Consider the following 21,433-nt stretch of genomic DNA (forward strand, 5'->3'; position numbering starts at 1 on the left):
TTGAGTCATTTTTCAATTTGTTATGGATTTTTGAAGTTGGCAAAATATTTGGAATCCACCATGATCATATGTATGAAAAATAAGGAGGGAAATGGTAATTGATGAAAACATTTGAAAAAAGTGGAGCCAGCAGGATTCGAACCGTGTACAAATTTGAATGAGCGCGCCAGGCAATGAAACGATGCCGTTTTGGGCAAAAACCCTAGCGAACCAGAGTGGACGCAAGGTGGATGTTAGGTCGTCGCTACGACGAAGATCTTCATCTTCCTCACGAAGATGAAGATGAACAGTATGAACATTCAAAGCCAAATTTCCAGAATTTTCCAGAATTCTAAAAATCTTATATCATCATGAAGCTCTTTCAATGGAGAACACAGATCAACTAAAATCTAAGCTCAATTCATCAAGATCAAAGAGAATCGATGCAAAACAGTTTTGAATGCAAAACTTCAAACACACATAATTCACTCAATAATGCATCATTTCATGTGATTTTTAGCTCAGAATCATCAGTGTTAAAAGATCTACATAAATATGTACATAGATTTGAGGATTATGAAGGTCGAAAAACTCACCTCTTGAAGAGCAGGTTATGGATTCACACGATTCAACACTTGTAATGGTCCAAATCAGCTCTAGAATACTTGTTATGATGATTGATGAAGAATTTGAAGCTTGGAAACGTGTAGATCTAGCTCACCAAACAACTTCCATGGCAATGTTCTTGAACTTCAACTGCTCGATTATGGCTTCAATTCTTCAAACAAATGCTGGATTCACACTCAATCACACTCACTGATCATGAATTTTCAATAAAAACCAGTTGCTATGTGGAAGAAATTTGAAATTTGATTATGAGAAAATTTTGGAGGGAGAGAAAATTGTGAGATCTAGATCCAGAATCCCCTTCAATTCTGTTGTGATTATGAATATATATGCTTCACTAATCCATTCTTAATCCAAATTAGGCATGGTTTAGTTAAAATTAATCAAGATAAGGTGCATGGAAAAAAATGATAAATTGGAGGGTGTGTGAAGCATGCACACGTGAACAGTAACCCTTACCAGCTCAAATGCACTTAAAATCATTTTCTTAACACATTGGCAATGGTAAAAAGTTCATGTAATGCACCATTTTTAAATTTTGCAATTTCCCTCCAAAATGGGCATGGATATGCAAATGATCATGTGATAACATTTTATGCAATGTGATGATTGATTTGGAAACTTCATGACATGAGAAGCATTTTAGAAAAAGAGGCACCAAATTTGGAGTTTTGGTTCAAAAGATATGACCTTTTGAAGTTTCAAGCATACTTTGCCATGATTTGATCATAACTCCTTAACCATTCATCATATGCTCATGATCTTGGACTTTTTGGAAATGGGAGAGAAAGATCTTCAACTTTCATGTTGGGTAAAATTTCATTTGAAGCTTCTTTGATGTTGGAAAGTTGGGTTGAAGTTGGTCCAAAAACTTGCCATTTTTGGAAACTTGAAATTATAGGTCACTTTCCATTTTTGGAAACTTTTGATCTGGCTTCAAAATCTTCAAGGTATGAGTTTGACATGATGAATAAACCTCTTTGGGACATGAATGAAGTGTTTCAAACCATTTCTCCACCTCCTAGCCCTCAGTTGACTTGCAGTTGACTTTTATGGGTCCCAGATGACTTGGACCTGCACTGTGGCCTTTGAGCCTCTAGCCTTTGGTCAAGTTGCTTCAAAATGAACCTTGATTCACACAAGCTATCTAGAACAACCATAAGGCCTTCATCTCATGAAAAGCTTGGTCTCTTGCACAGATGAATCCTCTTGCTACCAGTCTTGACTGATAAGATGCAACATGATATGCAATGACAATGTTATGTTAATGTGATGTTAGTGTAATGTCAATGACCTAAAATGAAATGAATGTACAAATGGGGGGGTGAAAATTTGAGGTGCTACACCTGTGCACTGGAACTTTGCTCCGTCAAGATTAATGTTTTGAATGATGAATAGACCCCATTTGAACATGTTGGAAGTATCTCAAGTCATTCCCTAGCCATTTGACCTTCAGTTGACCAACAGTTGACTTTCGACTTCACAGTTGAATTTTGAACTCTACTGAGCCCATTAAGCTTGATCCTTTAATAGTTGATGCACAATCTCCCTTGTGTTGACTGATCATTCAGATATAACTCGCAAAGTCACTTGGATGATATCCAAGCTTCTTGGAAGATAAACTCTTGGAGCTAATTCTGATTGACATGATGAAATGCAATATGAAATGTTAAATGCTCTAAAATGAATGCATGAAATGAGGAGGGCAAATTTGAGGTGCTACAGCTGCCCCTATTCAATCAACTGTGAACCTGGAGGGATGAAAGCAGCGGCTATCAAACTTTCAAGGTAAATAGGGATTGAATACCAAAAGAACCGGAGAATTTGCACTCTGTATGTGATGAATCAAGGAAAGTGGGGCCATTTACCGATGGCGGCTTCAAAACAAATTCGATATTTACCGATATCAAAGAAAGCGAGGCTATTTACCGATGGCGACGTCAAAACAAATTTGATATTTACCAATATCAAAGAAAGCAAGGCCATTTACCGATGGCGGCTTCAAAATAAATTTGATATTTACCGATATCAAGGAAAGCGCTACACGACCATACATTTACCGATGACTGGGAAGAAACTCGATGTTTACCGACATCGAACAATGATGTTTACAAGTGAATCAAGACCAGACATTTACCGATGACTGGGAAGGAACTCGATGTTTACCGACATCGAACGATGATGTTTAAAATTGAAACAAAACCAGACATTTACCGATGACTAGGAAGGAACTCGATGTTTACCGACATCGAACAATGATGTTCACCGACACCAAAAAAGGAAAGGACACACACGGGTGTTTACAGAACAATTTTTTTTGTAGACATCAAGAGAGACATGCCATTTACTGATGGACAACGATTTGAATTTGACGTTTATCGACATCGAAAGATAATGTTTGCCGACATCAAAGAAAAGCACAGACATTTACGGGGATCAACGCGACACTTACCGGTATCGCACGGATGATATTTACATATGTCAAAATAAGGCAGACACTTACTGGTGACTAACTCGGAAGAAAATCAAGTTTTCCTTTCACGGACTGGTGAGAAAATAAATCTCACTAGGATTATCGATTCTGAATGTTGCCAAGAGCAACTGCTGCAAATGTGCTACACTGATGTTGAAAAATGATCTGTCTCTTCCGGAGATATGATCCAATCTGGTTTAATACATGTATGCCTATGTTTGGGTTTTCCAAGGCGTAATGCTCCATACTGAATGGAAATGCTACGTGATTTGAGAATGCGAATGCAAATGATGATTACTACATGCAAGATGCAAAGGGAGGAAAACTCCTGCTGGGAAAGCAAATGATCACTTTGCTGAGCACACAATTTCTGATTCGATCTTCTAACTCTGTGGGGACATACAACAATTCTACTGAGGATACTTACTGATCTGACATTCTCAGAACGGTAGAGCAACCAACTCAACTGAGGAGTCACTTGTTGGGAAAACACCAACCTCTCGACCATGCTGGGGAAACAAATTCTGAACTCGACTTAGACGACCCAACTTCTTACACGACTGGACAGTGTTGAAACAACAGGGTCTTCCTTCGAACAAACTTTGGCTCATCTATTTTAGCCATCATCAGAGATATTAACCTGCAAAACGGCAGGACATACATGCCCCAGGGGATCGTATGGACAAAATATACTCAAGTGTACTCAACATTCAAAATGATTTTCAGATGTTTTATCTTTCCGCATGTCATTGTCTAGCCTTCATGTTTTTAGATGCAATGTTTATCAAAAATTCGGACGTTTTTTGCAAACAAAACAGTAGAAATAAAAAAACAAGAGAGCAATTTGACTGAATAACGACTTTTATTAATTGAAAATGGCCTATAAAGGCAAATACATCAGGAAGCAATTCTTAGGAAGCCTGAAAATGGCCTGGCTTGAACCCACTCAGCCTCGTCAAGTTTTATATCCATCATTACCCTCAAAGAAGGGATTTCAACTTCTACTGGCAAGACTGCCTCCATGCCATACACAAGTGAAAACAGAGTTGCCCCGGTTGACGTACGCACTGAGGTACGATACCCATGCAAAGCGAAAGGCAACATCTCGTGCCAATCCATGTACGTCACGACCATCTTTTGCACAATCATCTTAATGTTCTTGTTTGCCTCCTCTACAGCACCATTCATCTTTGGTCTGTAAGGAGAAGAATTATGGTGTTCGATCTTAAAGTCTTTGCAAAGCTCTTTCATCATCTTGTTATTGAGATTCGAACCATTATCAGTGATGATTCTCTCAGGAACCCCATAACGACGGATAATTTCTTTCTTAATGAATCGAGCAACCACTTGTCTGGTAACATTGGCATAGGAAGCTGCTTCCACCCACTTGGTAAAGTAATCGATCGTGACTAGGATGAAGTGATGTCCATTAGAAGCAGTAGGTTCAATCTTTCCAATCATATTGATGCCCCACATCGCGAATGGCCAAGGAGAATTCATAATATTCGGAGGGTTTGGTGGTTCATGCACTTTATCTGCATAGATCTGACATTTGTGGCACTTCCGAGCGTATTTGAAACAATCAAATTCCATGGTTATCCAGTAATAACCGGCTCTTAACAACTTCTTGGCCATTGCATGACCACCAACATGGGTACCGAAAGATTCCTCGTGTACTTCCTGCATTAACATGTCTGCTTCGTGTCTAATCACGCATCTGAGCAGAACCATGTCAAAGTTCCTCTTGTACAACACATCATCCTTGTTCAAGTAAAAGCTTCCAGCCAGCCTTCTCAGTGTCTTCTTGTCATTCTTTGACGCTCCTTCAGGATACTCTTGGCTTTTGAGGAAATTCTTTATATCATAAAACCACGGCTTCTCATCAATAACAGACTCGGCTGCAAACACATATGCAGGCCTCTCGAGTCGATTCACAGCAACGTGTGGCACATGATTCTGCCAATGAACTTTAATCATGGAAGACAATGTGGCTAAGGCATCAGCCATTTGATTTTCATCTCGGGGTACATGATACGACTTTACTGTCTTGAAGAAAGTCAGGATCCTTCTGGTGTAATCTCTATAAGGAATCAAATGCGGCTGATGAGTATTCCAGTCTCCATTGACTTGGTTAATCACTAGAGCAGAATCTCCATAGATGTCCATAGTTTTGATCCTTAGATCGATGGCTTCCTCAATACCCATGATACAGGCCTCGTACTCAGCTTCATTGTTGGTTACTTCAAAAGTCAATCTGGCGGAAAAAGGTATGTGTGCACCTTTAGGATTAATGAGTACTGCCTCAACACCATTTCCATTCATATTTACCGCCCCATCAAACATCAGTGTCCACTTGTCATCTGGATCCGGTCCTTCCTCAACAAGAGGCTCTTCACAATCTTTCATCTTTAAGGACATGGTATCTTCATCGGGGAATTCAAACATCATCGGTTGATAGTCATCAATTGGTTGCTCGGCAAGGTAATCAGACAGAATACTACCCTTGATGGCCTTTTGCGACGTGTACTGGATATCATACTCTGTCAAAATCATCTGCCAACGAGTCACTCGTCCGGTAAGAGCCGGCTTTTCAAAGATATACTTTACTGGGTCCATCTTAGAAATCAACAAAGTAGTATGGTTCAACATATACTGCCTTAGTCGGCGAGCAGCCCATGCCAAAGCGCAGCAAGTTTTCTCGAGCAGCGAATATCTTGTTTCACAATCGGTAAACGTTTTGCTAAGGTAGTATATTGCATGCTCTTTTCGACCAGACTCGTCATGCTGTCCCAATACACACCCCATCGAATTCTCTGTTACTAAAAGGTACATTATCAGAGGCCTCCCAGGGATTGGAGGTATAAGAATTGGAGGTTTCTGCAAATATTCTTTTATCTTATCAAAAGCTTTTTGACAATCATTGTTCCACCTGATTGCTTGATCTTTTCTTAGCAATTTAAATATCGGTTCGCACATAGCTGTTAGGTGAGATATGAACCGTGCAATGTAGTTCAGCCTCCCTAAAAACCCACGAACCTGCTTTTCCGTTCTTGGTTCAGGCATTTCTTGAATAGCTTTTACTTTCGCTGGATCAACCTTAATCCCTTTCTCACTGACAATGAAACCTAACAGCTTTCCAGATCTCACTCCAAATGTACACTTGTTTGGATTCAGCCTCAGTTTGAACTTTCTCAATATTTCAAACAACTTTTGCAAGTTTACCAAGTGCTCCTCTTCTGTCTGAGACTTCACAATCATATCATCCACGTACACTTCAATTTTTTTGTGCATCATGTCATGAAAGAGAGTCGTCATAGCTCTTTGGTAGGTAGCACCGGCGTTCTTCAACCCAAATGGCATTACCTTATAACAGAACGTGCCCCAAGGTGTAATGAATGTCGTCTTCTCCATGTCTTCTGGCGCCATCTTGATCTGATTATAGCCAGAAAATCCATCCATGAAAGAGAAAACCGAAGACTAAGCAGTGTTATCGACCAATACATCAATGTAAGGTAATGGGAAGTCATCTTTCGGACTGGCTCTGTTTAAATCTCGGTAATCGACACACATCCTGACTTTACCATCCTTCTTCGGCACGGGTACGATGTTGGCCACCCAAGGGGGATAATTGGTAACTGCTAGAAAACCTGCATCCAACTGTTTCTGAACCTCCTCTTTGATCTTGACAGCCATATCAGGACTAGTTCTGTGAAGCTTCTGCTTTACCGAAGGACAATCTTCTCTGAGAGGTAGCCTGTGCACCACAATATTTGTATCCAAACCAGGCATATCTTGATACGACCATGCGAATATGTCCACATATTCTTGCAGCATTTCAATCAGCCCTCTCTTGACCTTTTCCTCTAAAGCAGCCCCTATCTTGATCTCTTTCTTTGCGTCCTCAGTACCAAGGTTAATGACTTCCAACCCTTCCTGATGAGGTTGAATGACCCTTTCCTCCTGTTTCAATAGTCTAGCCAATTCTTTGGGGAGTTCACAATCTTCTTCACTCTCCTTTTCGGCTTGGTAAATGGGATTATCGAAGTCATACTGAGCCATAACAGAACTGTTTTTAATGGAATCCGCAAGATCAATTCTGCACGAACGATGTTTCATGCTTTATTTTAGAAAAGAGTTCAAGGAAGTCACAAAAAAAACATTGCCATTTTTATTGTTTTGAAAATGAAAGTAATAAAAACAGAAAGACAGTGAGCACAAATTTGATTGCAAAACGTCCTTTATTGATGATAGTCATTGAAAATTTAAAACATGATGTGGCCCTACAATGAACCACTACGCCTTGGGCAGAGCGTAGGGCTTTCATGCAAAAATGAAAAACAAAAGAAAATTACTCTGTCTAAAGAGTAACTTGGACTATTTCTTCAGCAGTTCAGTTGTTGATCTTCTCCCCTGGAGCACACTGGCGCACCCAATTATCCATATCACAATCACTGTCACCATCTTCATTGTCTGTTGCAAAGACATCCCCGTGATTCATCAATCCAACACTAGTGAAAGTACACGGCCCTTTCTGATTCTGGACACCCTGCTCTGATGATTGAAAAGGCTGATAACCGATGCCAAACAGGTCTTCTTCAAGAACACCTGTAATGATGCAAGAATGATATGTGTATGATGCGTATGCTATGTTTTATCATTTCTCGGGTATTCAAGAGTATGTGAAAACCTGAAAAATGATATGCATATGCGGGTTAACTTTTTTTCTGTTTTTTTTATGCATTATTTTTTTTTTGAAAATGAACATGCTATGATGCAAAATGATGAATCAATGGCTGGTTGGCTGTGTATCACGAGGCACAGGATCAATACTTCAGCATGAATTCGGAACCGGGAACCATAGAACACAGTCATCAACTCATAACCCATACTTCAAAACCAACGGTCACCAACAAGAACCAAACAAAAGTCACCAGCAGGACACGGTCACCAACAGAACAAGTCACCATCAGTACCTGTAAATGATTCATTCCCGCCCCACTCACGGGTGTAATCTAGGCCAGGGTAAGGTCAAGAGAAACGCAGGATAAACAATCCTTTCAAGAATATCATCATATGCACACCAGGTGTATGCAACGATAATATCCCATCAGAATCTGAACTGCTCGTGATACCATGTTCCGCTAAGTGGCGCCATACCACCCGCTTCCCATGAATCACTCTATTCCTAGGTGTCCTAAAGTTCACTCATAGCCTGTGTATTGGGCCTTTTACCTCTTGTGAATCCCACCCAACAGTGAAACAGATACACAGCCAGCACAGTATGCATGAAACAGTAAAGCGCAGATGGGATGCAATGCAGGCAGATAAGTATGTAAAGCAATAAATAAATAACACATAAAAGACAATAAACAAACAAACGCTAGGAAAGGCCCACTAGGGAAAATAAGTCCCCAGCAGAGTCGCCAGTTGTCGCTCCCCGGATTTCCCGAATCCAAGTACAAACGCGAAAAGAGTGGCGCGGAAAAAGAGTAGAGTCGCCAGCTATGTACTTTTATCCCAAGAGGAGGGAAAGGTAGTAATGCATAACCAAGAGGGAACGGATAAAACAAAGTCTCGAACCAAAGAAAACTGAGTAAGGGGGCCGGTTACGTGAAGGGAAGGTTATCGCACCCCTTCACGACTGTGGTACTCCACAGGATCCACGTTCGCTATTTATGTCTAAAGTGTGTGTATAAAAAGTCCTATATGCGATGCGAAAGAGAGAAAATTAAAGTAGGGAAAAGAAAGAGTTATTGCTCGCACAGGCCCTACCCTGCTGCATACGTATCTCAAGAAGGATTGAGAATCAGAGCACCGTAGCTCGGCTAACCTATTTTTATTTGTTTTGTATTTTTTAGATGAACGACGTTACTACACAATCTACCGGATGCTCAACCTTTGGAGACTTACTCACCTGTAGTAGAAGGAGTTAACGTGTTCTTAGGAGAAGAAAAATCAATGAGTTTGTTTGTGTTTTAGGAATGCTCATGCAAAAAGGAAGTCCTAGACGAAGGAACCGTGCTACCTTAATTGACATGCAGACGAGAGACTATACGAAGCCTAGCAATCCTATGGGGAGACGATCACACCACATAAAAAACATATAGCATAAAGTAAATACACCAACAAGGGGGCTCAAGCATACATGGGTAGGGCTTTAGTCAAGAGGGGTCATATCAACCTCGACAAACAAGCCATGGAAAGGTAATTAAATGGGCTCTTAACCGCTGACATTGAACGTCAGGGTGAGCAGATCAAAAGGGTAATGAGGATAAGACCTCATAGCTCTTAACCCTGGACAGGGTGAGCTCATGACAAAAAGCGGGGATTCAGGAAGATGGAACCCTCTCCACTGACTGACCGGACAAAAGATCTTGGGCTTTTGTTCTGAAGCATCGACACGTAGTATGAGCATAAAGAATGACACACTGAATAACGGGGGATTGACTACTAATCCCTTTCATCCGTCAATTGCCTCTTCATGGAGGTCTTTAGCACTGGTGCCTCTTCTTGGAGGTCTTTGGGCACAAAAGTAAACACACAAGAACGTTGCCTCCTATTGAGGTCTTCCAGCTAAGAAAGCGGTAAAATGCGGGAAAGATGTAAAAGGGATTAAAAGATCTACCACACGGATAAAGACCCAAAGTAACAGTAACTAAAGAAATAAGAAACCCAGAAGTCTCTTAAGCTAGCATCATCAAAGAAAGCAAGTCAGCAAAGTAATCAGAATAAATCTCCAAATGGTATCCCACAAATAAAGTGGAATACCAAGCAAGCTATCTCTTCAAGAGTCATGTGAGCCCTCACAAAAAACTCAACAAACACGTTAGAATAACAAGATGGGGTGCAATCAAGAGTTGTACCAAACAGAAGAATCATAGCAACAACAGTGTCAGGTAAACAGTGCACAGATGCAATAGAAAATATGTCACAACAAACACAAAACAGATTAGAGAGCAAACAGAAAAACCAACTACTGTCATGATCGCTACTGCTTCGCTTAGCGAGGCTTCGCTACAGGTTCGCTTAGCGAAGTGCTATCGAATGCCTACGGGTTCTGGGTTCTTCCTTGATAACAGTCCGATTTCAGAAAACCCTAAATCCTATGGTACCCATTTCAGAAACTAAGTGATTAAACATTCCAGGCATTGTTACACATTCATGCACATCTAAACCCACATGCAAAACCTAATGATACCCACTCTCCCAAATTCGCCCATAATGTCTCATACTTTAGAAATGTCAAATTGAAAGCATAAAATAATGGAAATAGAACAAACCTGATTGAAGAGGTTGATTGAAATTGAAATGCACGGTTGGGTTTGCAAAGCAATGTTAGGGTTTATGTGAGATGGAAGCGAAAAGTGTGTGAGTCAGAGTGAGAGTGAGTTTTTCAGTGTGTATGGAGGCTACTCAAAATTAGTTAGGGTTTTGCTCCAATGAATTTTTTAGAGTTTATACTCTGACCTTTGTTGCTTGGTGGGCTCAAAGTGAAGGAAATCCAGGCCCAAGATTTTTCGTTATATTAGTAAGCTCGCTAGGCGAGTGAGGTAGCGAAGGGTTCGCTAGGCGAGCACTCAGCGAGGTTCCAGCGACCACTCCCAGACTTGGATAAAAACACAGCTAGCACTTACTCGCTAGGCGAGCATCCAGCGAACAGGTAGCGAGCAATTCCAGTAGCAACATCATCAAGGCTCGCTGAAGCGAAGGAGGAAGCGTGGGCTTCTCCTAGCGAAGGATTGCTCGCCTAGCGAGCATGACAGTTCAGGAAATTCCTTCTGGGCGCAGGTGAATCTGGTGGTTTATCTTGGGGCTCACTAGGCGAACCATTCTGCTCGCCTAGCGAGCATGACAGCTCAGGAACATCTTTCCAAATTTGGTAACCTATGCACTGGACCTTTGCTCCTTCAAGATTAATGTTTTGAATGATGAATAGACCCCATTTGAACATGTTGGAAGTATCTCAAGTCATTCCCTAGCCATTTGACCTTCAGTTGACCAACAGTTGACTTTCGACTTCACAGTTGAATTTTGAACTCTACTGAGCCCATTAAGCTTGATCCTTTAAAGAAAACCTTTAGTTTATGCTCAATCTCCCTTGTGTTGACTGATCATTCAGATATAACTCGCAAAGTGACTTGGATGATATCCAAGCTTCTTGGAAGATAAACTCTTTGAGCTAATTCTGATTGACATGATGAAATGCAATATGAAATGTTAAATGCTCTAAAATGAATGCATGAAATGAGGAGGGCAAATTTGAGGTGCTACACTAGGGACTATTGCAATTATGGAGACATTGCCAGCATTTACGCCAAACGGAATTTGTGTTGGTGGAAATAGAATTTTCCACCGCCTCTTTTGGGCGTTTCAACCATGCATCAAAGATTTTGCATTATGTAAACCTATTATTCAAATTTATGAAACATGGTTATACGGAAAATACAAGGGCATTTTGCTTATGGTTGTTGCACAAGACGACAACAATAATGTCTTTCCTATTGCCTTTGCTCTAGTTGAAGGTGAAAATGCTGGTGGTTAGGGGTTTCTTCCTTAGTCATCTTAGAACACATGTCGCTCCATAAGTCAATCTCTGTTTAATTTCATATAGACATGCTTCTATTGAGAGTGCTTGTAATAATCATGATAAAGGATGACATAATCCCCCTTCTACCCATGTCTATTACATTAGACATATCACACAAAACTTCATGCGTGCAATCAAAGACAAGAACCTTCACAAAAAAGTGGTGAATGCAGGGTATGCTCTAACTAAGCCGTCATTTCAACATTACCATGACGAAATTAGATTATCAAATGCATATGCAGGAAGGTAGGTGGATAACATACCATTAGAGCAGTGGACAAGGGCATTTGACAGAGGATGTCAATGGGACCACATGACAACAAACCTTGTGGAATGCATGAATAACATCTTCAAAGGCATTAGAAATCTACCAATAACCGCATTGGTGAGAACAACCTATTTTAGGTTGGCATCGACCTTCGTAACCAGAGGAGAAAAATGGAGTGCAATGTTAATGTTAGGTAATTTATTTAGTGAATGATATATGAAAGTGATGAAAGAGGAAACTATCAAAGCTAGAACACATGCGGTTACAATCTTTGACTGTCATAGGCAAAATTTCAGTGTACAGGAAACAATGGACCACAATGAGGGGAGACCAAATTTATCCTATGTTGTCAGACTAAACATAAGTTGGTGCGACTGTGGCAAGTTCCAGGCCTTCCGTATACCTTGCTCCCATGTCATTGCGGCATGTGCACATACTCGCCAAGACGCTTACAACCATCTATCTGATGTTTAGAAGGTCATTACTGTCATGAATGTCTATAACAAAAGCTTCCCAGTGTTAGCAATGGAGGAATATTGGCCTCCATATCAAGGTGACATAGTTTAACACAATGATGAGATGCGAAGAAAGAAAAAATGATGGTCAAACAACATGCGTATTAGAACAGAAATGGATACAGCTGATAAAATGATAAGATATGTAGTATATGTCGTCAACTCGGGCACAATAAGAAAAAATGTCCCAATCTCGGAGCAACTTTGCATCATAATTTAGTACCTCCTTTCAATTTTTGTAACCTTCGATTTTGATATATTAATAACTTTTTGTTACAACAAGATTAACAACAAACATCACTCCAACTTAAACACACTTAAAATCGAACATGTATGAATAAACAACGCAAACAACAAATATCAAAACAGATAAAAATACTTAACCACAACATTTAAAAACAACATTTCTAACTGATTACAACAATCAAACTTATATCGTTTGGTCCAAACATCACTTCCCTAACATCCTTATCATCTTTAACTCGCACCCATCCACGTACGACATCGAGTCTCTCAATACTTCTAATTTTTTCGCCTTCAGGTATGTTTCTATCTAACCAGCGAACTAACTCCCCCTGTAGTTGCTCGAAATAATAGATGTTCCAGAAAAGCATCTCCATTAGAGGCTTGTCTCTCCATCGGAGGTTTGTCTCTCGAATAAATCACTTTTCCATAGTGGCGACGAAGACGAACCATGTTTGCAATATAATAAAAAGAGATGTGGAAAAATGAATTACACAACACCTCTATTTATACAAAAAAAAATTACATAATACACAGAGGAGGCGGATCAATTGCCGCATCCTCTCATTCTTTACACACAGACGCCAATTGGATTGACAACATCATGTGATGTAGTCAATTCAATTGACGCCTCCTCTTTAAATTTAATAGTAGACCCTAATTCATTTGATACCTACGTGTTAACATTTTTTTTAAAGTGGGGTAGTTTGAGAAATAATCTAAAATGTGGGTTATTTTGGAAGAAAAAAAATTTAAAAAATGAGTTATTTGAATAAAAGAATTGCATTGTGGTTTGATTATGTATCATTTAATTTATTTTTTATTCTACAGATTTCTTTTTCTTTTGTTTTTTAATTTTGTTAATTTTTTTTTCTTATACTCAAAAAATTATCATCATTGGAAATTAAACCCACATCTTTCACATGAACACACAACACCTGATCACTAAGCTAGATGTTTTTTTTTCAAAACTAATGCAACCACTTTTATTTATATGATAGTATATTTGATTTACAATATATAACCATTAGTAAAACTATCTATTAATCATAAATAACTATTTAATATACAATGATAAACTATTAAAATTAGTGCATTATTATATTTTGTGTTGGCAAATGTTACAAGAGAAAGACAAAATACAAAATACAAAAAGATATTAAAGGAACAACTAATACACTAAATAAGTTACTCCATTGGTGTATATATGGACTGTTATTTTGACTAAAGTTGTTATTCCAGGAGTTGTAACTCGAACAACACCAATTTCTTTAATGAGAAATTTTTAGATTAAAGCTTGTGAATATGAGTACAAGCAGTAATGCTAGTTTGTTGTCCTCCAGATTCCATGAATGTCGTCAGATATACAAATGGATGTTTCCAATTGTCCATTTAAGTTTTGGCATATTTTCTTATATAAAACATATACTATATTTGTTGGTGCAAAGGTAGAATAAAAGATGAATATTCTTTTAAGAGAATGACGGCTACAAAAAGGATTAAAAGTTACAATGATTGACACCCTATTTATAAGCCTCTAACAAACTTAAATATGAATCAAATCTAATATTTAAATCTAATATCTAACAAACTTAAATATGAATCAAATCTAATATTTAAATCTAATATCTAACAAACTTAAATATGAATTAAATCTAATAATTAAATCTAATACCATCCCTTAATTCATATTCCATCAAAACTTGTAACACCAATTCCATCCCTTAATCTGAGAAATTGATCAGTCTTGATAGCTTTCGTCAGAACATCTGCCAACTGCTTCTGAGTGCTGCAGTGTACAACTTCTAACGCTCCCCTCTGAACTTGATGTCTCAGAAAATGATACTTGGTCTCAATGTGCTTGCTTCTCCCATGCAACACTGGGTTTCTGGCAAGATTGTTTGCAGACTTGTTGTCAATCATCAGCTTCAGAGGTTTGTTTACTTTAATCTTCAGATCCTGCAATAGATTCAGAATCCACACAGCTTGGCATGCAGTAACAGCAATCTTACAATTCTTCAGATCAAATCTCTTCAGAAGTTCTAATTCATACTTGAGCTGATGCAAAATAATACCTTTCTCAGAGTATCTGAACTCCATCCCTAGAAAGTATGTCATTTTGCCTAGATCAGTCATTTCGAATTCATTCATCAGAACTTTCTTGAACTTGGCTATCTCTTGTTCAGAACTTCCAGTCTTGTTTCTCTCTATAGCATCAAGTTCTTCTTTCATGGCCTTCAGCCAGAGCTTCTGCTTAAGAGCCTCTTCTGTACTTATGGGTTCAGAGTCTACTAACATGGCACACTGAATAACTTCTCCTTCAGAGTCTACTTCAGTGTCTTTCAGCATGTCAAATTCTGCATATCTTCTGGGGATGTTTCTGATTCTTTGTGGTCTCTGAACTTGTTCAGAGTCTTGAGCTTCAGAGTTTCTAGCTTCAGATGGTTGACTTCCTCCAGAGCTTTGACCATCTTCAGGGTCTGGCATATTTCCAGAGTCTGAATTGCCACCAGAATCTGGATTACCATCAGAGTCTGGGTCATCAGAGTCTGGATCATCAGAGTCACCTTCATCTTCTGAGTCTTCTCCAGAGTCAGAATCACTATCAGAATCAGAATCAATATCAGAGTTTACTCCAGCCTCAGAAATTCTGAACTCTGACCTTTCTTCAGAGGTTCTAACATCAGAGTCAGATTGAGACTTATCCCAATTCCAAACTTCTGATTCCTTCACAATCACATCTCTGCTGAATTCAATTTTATTGGTTTCTGGACAATAGAGCTTGTATGCACCTGTACTGTGGTACCCTATCAGAATCATCACTTTGCTTCTATCATCCAGCTTCTGTCTTCTGGCTTCTGGAACATGTTTATAGCAAACAGAACCAAACACCTTCAGATGACTAACACTTTGCTTATCTCCAGTCCACTTCTGTATTGGAACTATTTCCTTCAACTTCTTCGTAGGACATCGGTTGAGTACATACGTTGCGGTGGCAACAGCTTCTCCCCAGAGCTTCTGAGGAAGCTTCTTCTCCTTTAGCATGCTTCTCACCATATCAAGCAAAGTTCGGTTTCTTCTTTCAGCAAGACCATTGTGTTGAGGGGTATAAGGAGCAGTAACCTCATGCTCAATTCCATTCTCCTCACAGAACTTCTGGAACTCTTTGGAGTTATACTCACCTCCACCGTCAGTTCTAAGAATCTTCAGCTTTTGACCACTCTGATTCTCAGCCTTCATTCTGAACTTCTTGAATTCATCAAACACCTCGTGTTTGAACTTAATAAGGGATACCCATGTCATTCTTGTGAATTCATCAACAAATAACACAAAGTATTTATTCCCTCCCATCGATGCTACTGGAAATGGACCACACACATCAGAATGTACAACTCCCAAGGCATGTTTTGCTCTTGGAGCAGTTTCTGACGCAAATGGCAATCGTGGTTGTTTTCCTTCCATACAAACTTTGCATGACTTTTCAGGCTTCTTAATTGCAGGAATTCCATGTACCAACTTCTTTGAATTCAGATGTTTTAAGCTTCTGAAATTCAAATGACCAAATCTTCTGTGCCACAGCTCACTCTCCTTCTCAGCACTTGTTGCACTAAGACATTCTGAGTCTGCAGTTCTGACATTCACCTTGAATGTTCTATTCCTTCCCTGTTCTGACTCCATAATCAACTTCTGATTACAGTCGTACAGCTTCAGAAGATTGTCCTTCATGGTAACTGAGAAACCTTTCTCAATTAATTGTCCCACACTCATCAGATTGCTTCTGATGCCAGGTACATACCACACGTTCTGAATCAATGCTGTTTTCCCATTGTTCAGAGTCACTCTGACATTTCCCATACCTTCTGCATTAAGATATTTGTCATTAGCACATCTGATTTTTGTCCTTTTTTCAGAGTCAAAGTCAACCAGCCATTTCTTGTTTCCAGTAAGATGATTTGAACAGCCAGTGTCCATATACCACCAGTCTATCAGATCCATATCATCAGATTCAGAGGCCATCAATAGCACAGATTCGTCATCAGAACTTCTGGCTATATTTGCTTCTTCTGATTTTCTCTCCTTGTTTGACCAACAGTCTCTAGCAAAATGACCGAACTTCTTACAGCAGTAACATTGGATTTTCTTCTTGTCATACTTCTCTTTTCCCTTCTGAGCATTCTTTTGTCTATCAGAGGTTGAGCTTTCTGACTTCTGACCACCATCAGATCTTCTCCTGGCTTCTGACTGCTTCTGATACCTCCTATCAGAAGTTGCTTTCAGAGCCTGCTGCTCTACTTCCCTTTCAGAAGTTCTCTCAGTTAAACGCAACTCTTGCGCTTCTAGACTGCTCTGCAGCTCTTCAATTCTCATGGTGCTCAGATCTTTGGAATGTTCTATTGCTACCACAATGTAATCAAATTGACAGGTAAGGGATCTCAATACCTTCTCCATGATTGTTTCTTCAGAAAGAGTTTCTCCACACGCTTTCATCTCATTAGTGATCAGAATCACTCTGGAGATGTATTCAGAAACTTTCTCATTATTCTTCATGTTGAGATTCTCATATTGCTTTCTCAAGGACTGAAGCTTCACCTTCTTCACTGATGCGTCACCACCATAACATCTAACCAGTGTGTCCCACGCAGCCTTTGCTGTCGTTGAATCTGCAATCTTCTCAAACACATTTACATCAACACATTGATGAATGAAGAACAATGCTTTCTGATCCTTCTTCCTTACTTCCTTCTGCGTGTTTTTCTGTTCATCTGTCGCATCTGCTGCTACCGGAACATAACCATCAGTGACAAGATCTAGAACATCTTGAGCACCGAATAGTACACGCATTTGGATCATCCAACGATTCCAGTTTTTACCGTCAAATACTGGAAGTTTGGTGTTCATGTTGCCGTTTCCGTTCATCTTTCTACCTTGCACAGTACACTCAGATTTCTCACACAGTGTTTCCCAACCCACAGAATTAAAATTCTGATCAGATTTTGTTCAAGATTCAACACGAATCTAAGAATCAAAATCAAACACACAAGACCTCACGTTCACTCGTGTTTCCCGTGTTTCCCAATGAATCCGAACCGGAGCTCTAGATACCAATTGTTGGTGCAAAGGTAGAATAAAAGATGAATATTCTTTTAAGAGAATGACGGCTACAAAAAGGATTAAAAGTTACAATGATTGACACCCTATTTATAAGCCTCTAACAAACTTAAATATGAATCAAATCTAATATTTAAATCTAATATCTAACAAACTTAAATATGAATCAAATCTAATATTTAAATCTAATATCTAACAAACTTAAATATGAATTAAATCTAATAATTAAATCTAATAATATTGAACCTCCAATGGACATGGACACTAAGGGAATGAACTCTCAAGATTGTGAAATATACATTCTTGAATAGAAAGAAAAAAAGGTGAGATTAGTTTTTAATATAAGAGATGGGAGTGAAAAGTTTAAGAGTGTTTAGAGACCATGAGTTTAATAATTTATAATTAAATAGTTTTATATAATAATACACTAGTTTAATAATTTATCTAAATAATAATTTATTATAGAATATTAAATAATTATTTGGGATTAATAGATAATTTTACTAATGGTTGTCTATACTAATACTAATATAATATATAAAGGTAAGACATGAATTTGATGTAGTTTTTTTTTCCTTTTAAATATACTCTTTTTCAGTTTTATTTTAAATCTTAATTTCTTTTTCACACAAACGGTTAACATTTTATTATTTTTTATATCATTATTTTTAACTATTTTATAAAAGATTTAAAATAAAATTAAAATTAAATAAAAATATAATACGATTTATTTTTTATGCACATTAATATTAGAGAAAACGGACAGACGGGTACACGTACCCATCTGAACGCTAGCATATTGTAAATCAAATATTTGTATGTTATTGATAAAAGTGATTGCATTAGTTTGCGAAGTGTTTCATGTTAAGTGTAATTCCTAATTATTTTAAATTTATTTTGAATATTTGCATATTTTCTTATCCAAATAATAAAATAAAAGTAAAACATAAAATCAAAAATAAATATTAAATAAAATATTTAAAAAAATTATTTAAAAAATCCACATAAAATGTTTTTTTTAATTAAATGACACATAAATAATATACGTCAGGAAATAATACACCCAAAACTATAGACAGAAAAATCTTCACATTATAAGAAGAATTCGTAAAAAGTTTTTATTGGATGTAAATCGAACCTTGCTTACTTTATAAGAATGTTGTATATTTAATCCTAGATTTTTAATATTAACTTTTTATCTTTTTAAAAATATCATCTACACTGTTGTTTCAGATTTTGTTATAAAAGAATTGTAAAAATGAAATCAAGTAAATCCGATATCTTTTGTTAGTTCGTATTCACTTTTTCCTCTGAAAAATAAAATCTAACTGACCCGATACAGAAGGCAAAAACCAAACTTAGCACATGACATGTATTTGGAATTGCCAAAAAGCAAAAAAAGATAAAATCATCTTATTATTATAGAAAGAAAGAAATTCACCTTTATATATACTAGAGTAATTACTCGGCTCACAATTTTTTATCACAAAATAGAAGAAAAATAATGAATTCCTCTGCCCCCATAAATTTATTCTAGAAATACAGCAAGATCAAATATTATTATTATTATTATTATTCACTTGCAATTTTATAGTAAATAATTTATTAATTGGAAAAAGGACAAGGTGAAGTTTTTGTACTATCTCCATTTGATAGAAGGCCTCCAAGCAACTCTGCTGGGTCATAGTAAATTTCCACCTCTTCAACCTTCAAAGCATCATCCACCTATCATAAAAAAAAATTATTGCTCATCAATCATGATAGTGATATATAAATTTTTAAAATGTACAAAGTAATCAAAGTTGTTTTTATGTAAGAAATAAAAACTCATAATCAAATAGTTAAAATTATAGATATAAAATTTCGTTAATCCAGCTCAATTATTAGCTATGTAAGAACATCCTATCATATTATAAAGATGCAAGAGTTTAAACTCGTGACATCTTATTTATTCTCTTTTAAACGGAAAAATTTCAGTCACTAAATTATTTGATCAGATAAAAAATTCAGAGAGAAAAATTATAAAAATTTATTATTGAATTAAGATCCTAGAATAAAAGTAAATACCTTGAGAGTTCCCAAGCCAAAGAATTGGACTATTTTCCCATTAGGGGCATGTCCTTTGAATGGACCTTCAAAGAATCCCCAATGCCTAAACTTGAAAGCAATTTCAGGTGGTCCTGTGTAAACTTTAATCACTTCCCATGCAAATCCTCTTGGAAAAGCTGATTTGAACACTTCATGAGAGGATTCAAAAGTCTCTTCATTTGAATTATATGGCTTCAAATTTTCTGGCAAAGAACTTTTCAACAATGCATTATAACTTCCTAAACTTAGAGTTTCCTCTGCACTTAGTCCCTCTCTGCCTGTAAATGGAATTGAAGGTATTCAGAATTTTGTTTATATTCAATACCTAATAAACTAAATTAAATTACTGAAAAAAATTAATTTATCTATAACTTTGACTGTTGAGTTATCTCTCCCACCCTTATTCTACTCTGATTTATAAATGTAATGAAAGTTTAGATCTATAGATTCCCTCCAAGATTAAAGTTCATCATGATCATAGAAGGTATACAAAAAAAAACATATATAAGAAAATTTGATTGATTCACCTACATAATTAAGTGAGCAATTATTCATCAAATAGTGTCAAACAAATTAATTAATGTAAAGGAAAAAAATACACACCACAAATAAATTCATAGAACCAAAATATCTATTAAATTCTCCCATAGAAAAAGATGTATACCAAATAAAAATTGACACATAAGTGATTAATTAATTAATTAATTACCATTAACAAAGAGCTTAAATTTTTCAGGCACAATGGTCTTGAAGTCCTGCAACCGGATCTTGTGAGAGAGTTCCATCTCCCATGACTTAATACCATTTTGCACTATTTCCTCCAATGATCCTTCTGGCCATTCCTGAAAAAGTTAACTCAAAATTGAGACAAAAAAAAAAAACATATGATTTAGAAGTGATAAGATTAAGGTGTGGTGTGGTGGTTCACTTTGGTTCTTCCTTGTTCGAAAAGCTGGTTGACAAGACCATAAGTGGGAGGGCCACCATGTCTCCACTGGATGTTCTCATCTTCATCATGCAAAATAGATCTGTACTTGTCTTTTAAAACTATGTTTGACATGTTAAATGTTATAAATTATAATGAAGAGGTTATGCATAAACTAGAAAAATTCATATGTATTTATAGGTGTAAAGGAAGATGGTTATGATCATATGTCCTAGATTTTTTTATCAAGACACATGTCCTATATATATCTTGAGTCACGAGATAAGATTTTCATTTTATTCAAGAAAGATAAATGTATTTTTAATATTGAAATGTATACTTGGACGCAACCATGTTGTGTGGTTTGGGCAATTACCCTCTATTTATTTTTTCAAAAACAATATTTTCTTTTTGTATATTAATTAGGTAAATTAGAATATCATAAGATACTCAAATTAATTAATTATTTAAATTATTCATATTCATATTTAAATTCGGTTACTAAAAGTTGATTAATTATTAATATGGTTTTAATCAAATTTATATTTTAGATATTTTAAATCAAATTTATATTTTAGATATTTATATTCAAAATAAAAATAAAATTAGTCAATTTTTT

General features: G+C 37.1%; 1 protein-coding gene across 1 annotated transcript; it reads right to left on the bottom strand.

Annotated features, from left to right (window-relative positions):
• Positions 1 to 19,303: 19,303 nt before the first annotated feature.
• On the bottom strand, positions 19,304 to 21,053 carry LOC127086192 (pathogen-related protein). The gene is made up of 4 exons (XM_051026904.1): positions 20,818 to 21,053; positions 20,599 to 20,731; positions 19,869 to 20,167; positions 19,304 to 19,526 (listed from the first exon to the last, which is right to left on the bottom strand). Exons 1-4 carry the CDS (start codon positions 20,947 to 20,949, stop codon positions 19,407 to 19,409), a joined length of 684 nt encoding a protein of 227 aa, XP_050882861.1. The 5' UTR covers positions 20,950 to 21,053; the 3' UTR covers positions 19,304 to 19,406.
• Positions 21,054 to 21,433: the final 380 nt, after the last annotated feature.

The sequence above is a fragment of the Lathyrus oleraceus genome, chromosome 5 (genome assembly GCF_024323335.1).
Source record: "Lathyrus oleraceus cultivar Zhongwan6 chromosome 5, CAAS_Psat_ZW6_1.0, whole genome shotgun sequence".
Classification (NCBI taxonomy): domain Eukaryota; kingdom Viridiplantae; phylum Streptophyta; class Magnoliopsida; order Fabales; family Fabaceae; genus Lathyrus; species Lathyrus oleraceus.

Bases quoted from the DNA above. Each gene is read 5' to 3' on its own strand.
- LOC127086192 (XM_051026904.1), bottom strand. From the start codon at position 20,949: ATGTCAAACATAGTTTTAAAAGACAAGTACAGATCTATTTTGCATGAT. The intron at 20,732-20,817 runs GTGAACCACCAC...TAACTTTTTCAG, and splicing joins TCGAACAAGGAAGAACCAAA to GAATGGCCAGAAGGATCATT. The intron at 20,168-20,598 runs GTAATTAATTAA...TTCCATTTACAG, and splicing joins ATTTAAGCTCTTTGTTAATG to GCAGAGAGGGACTAAGTGCA.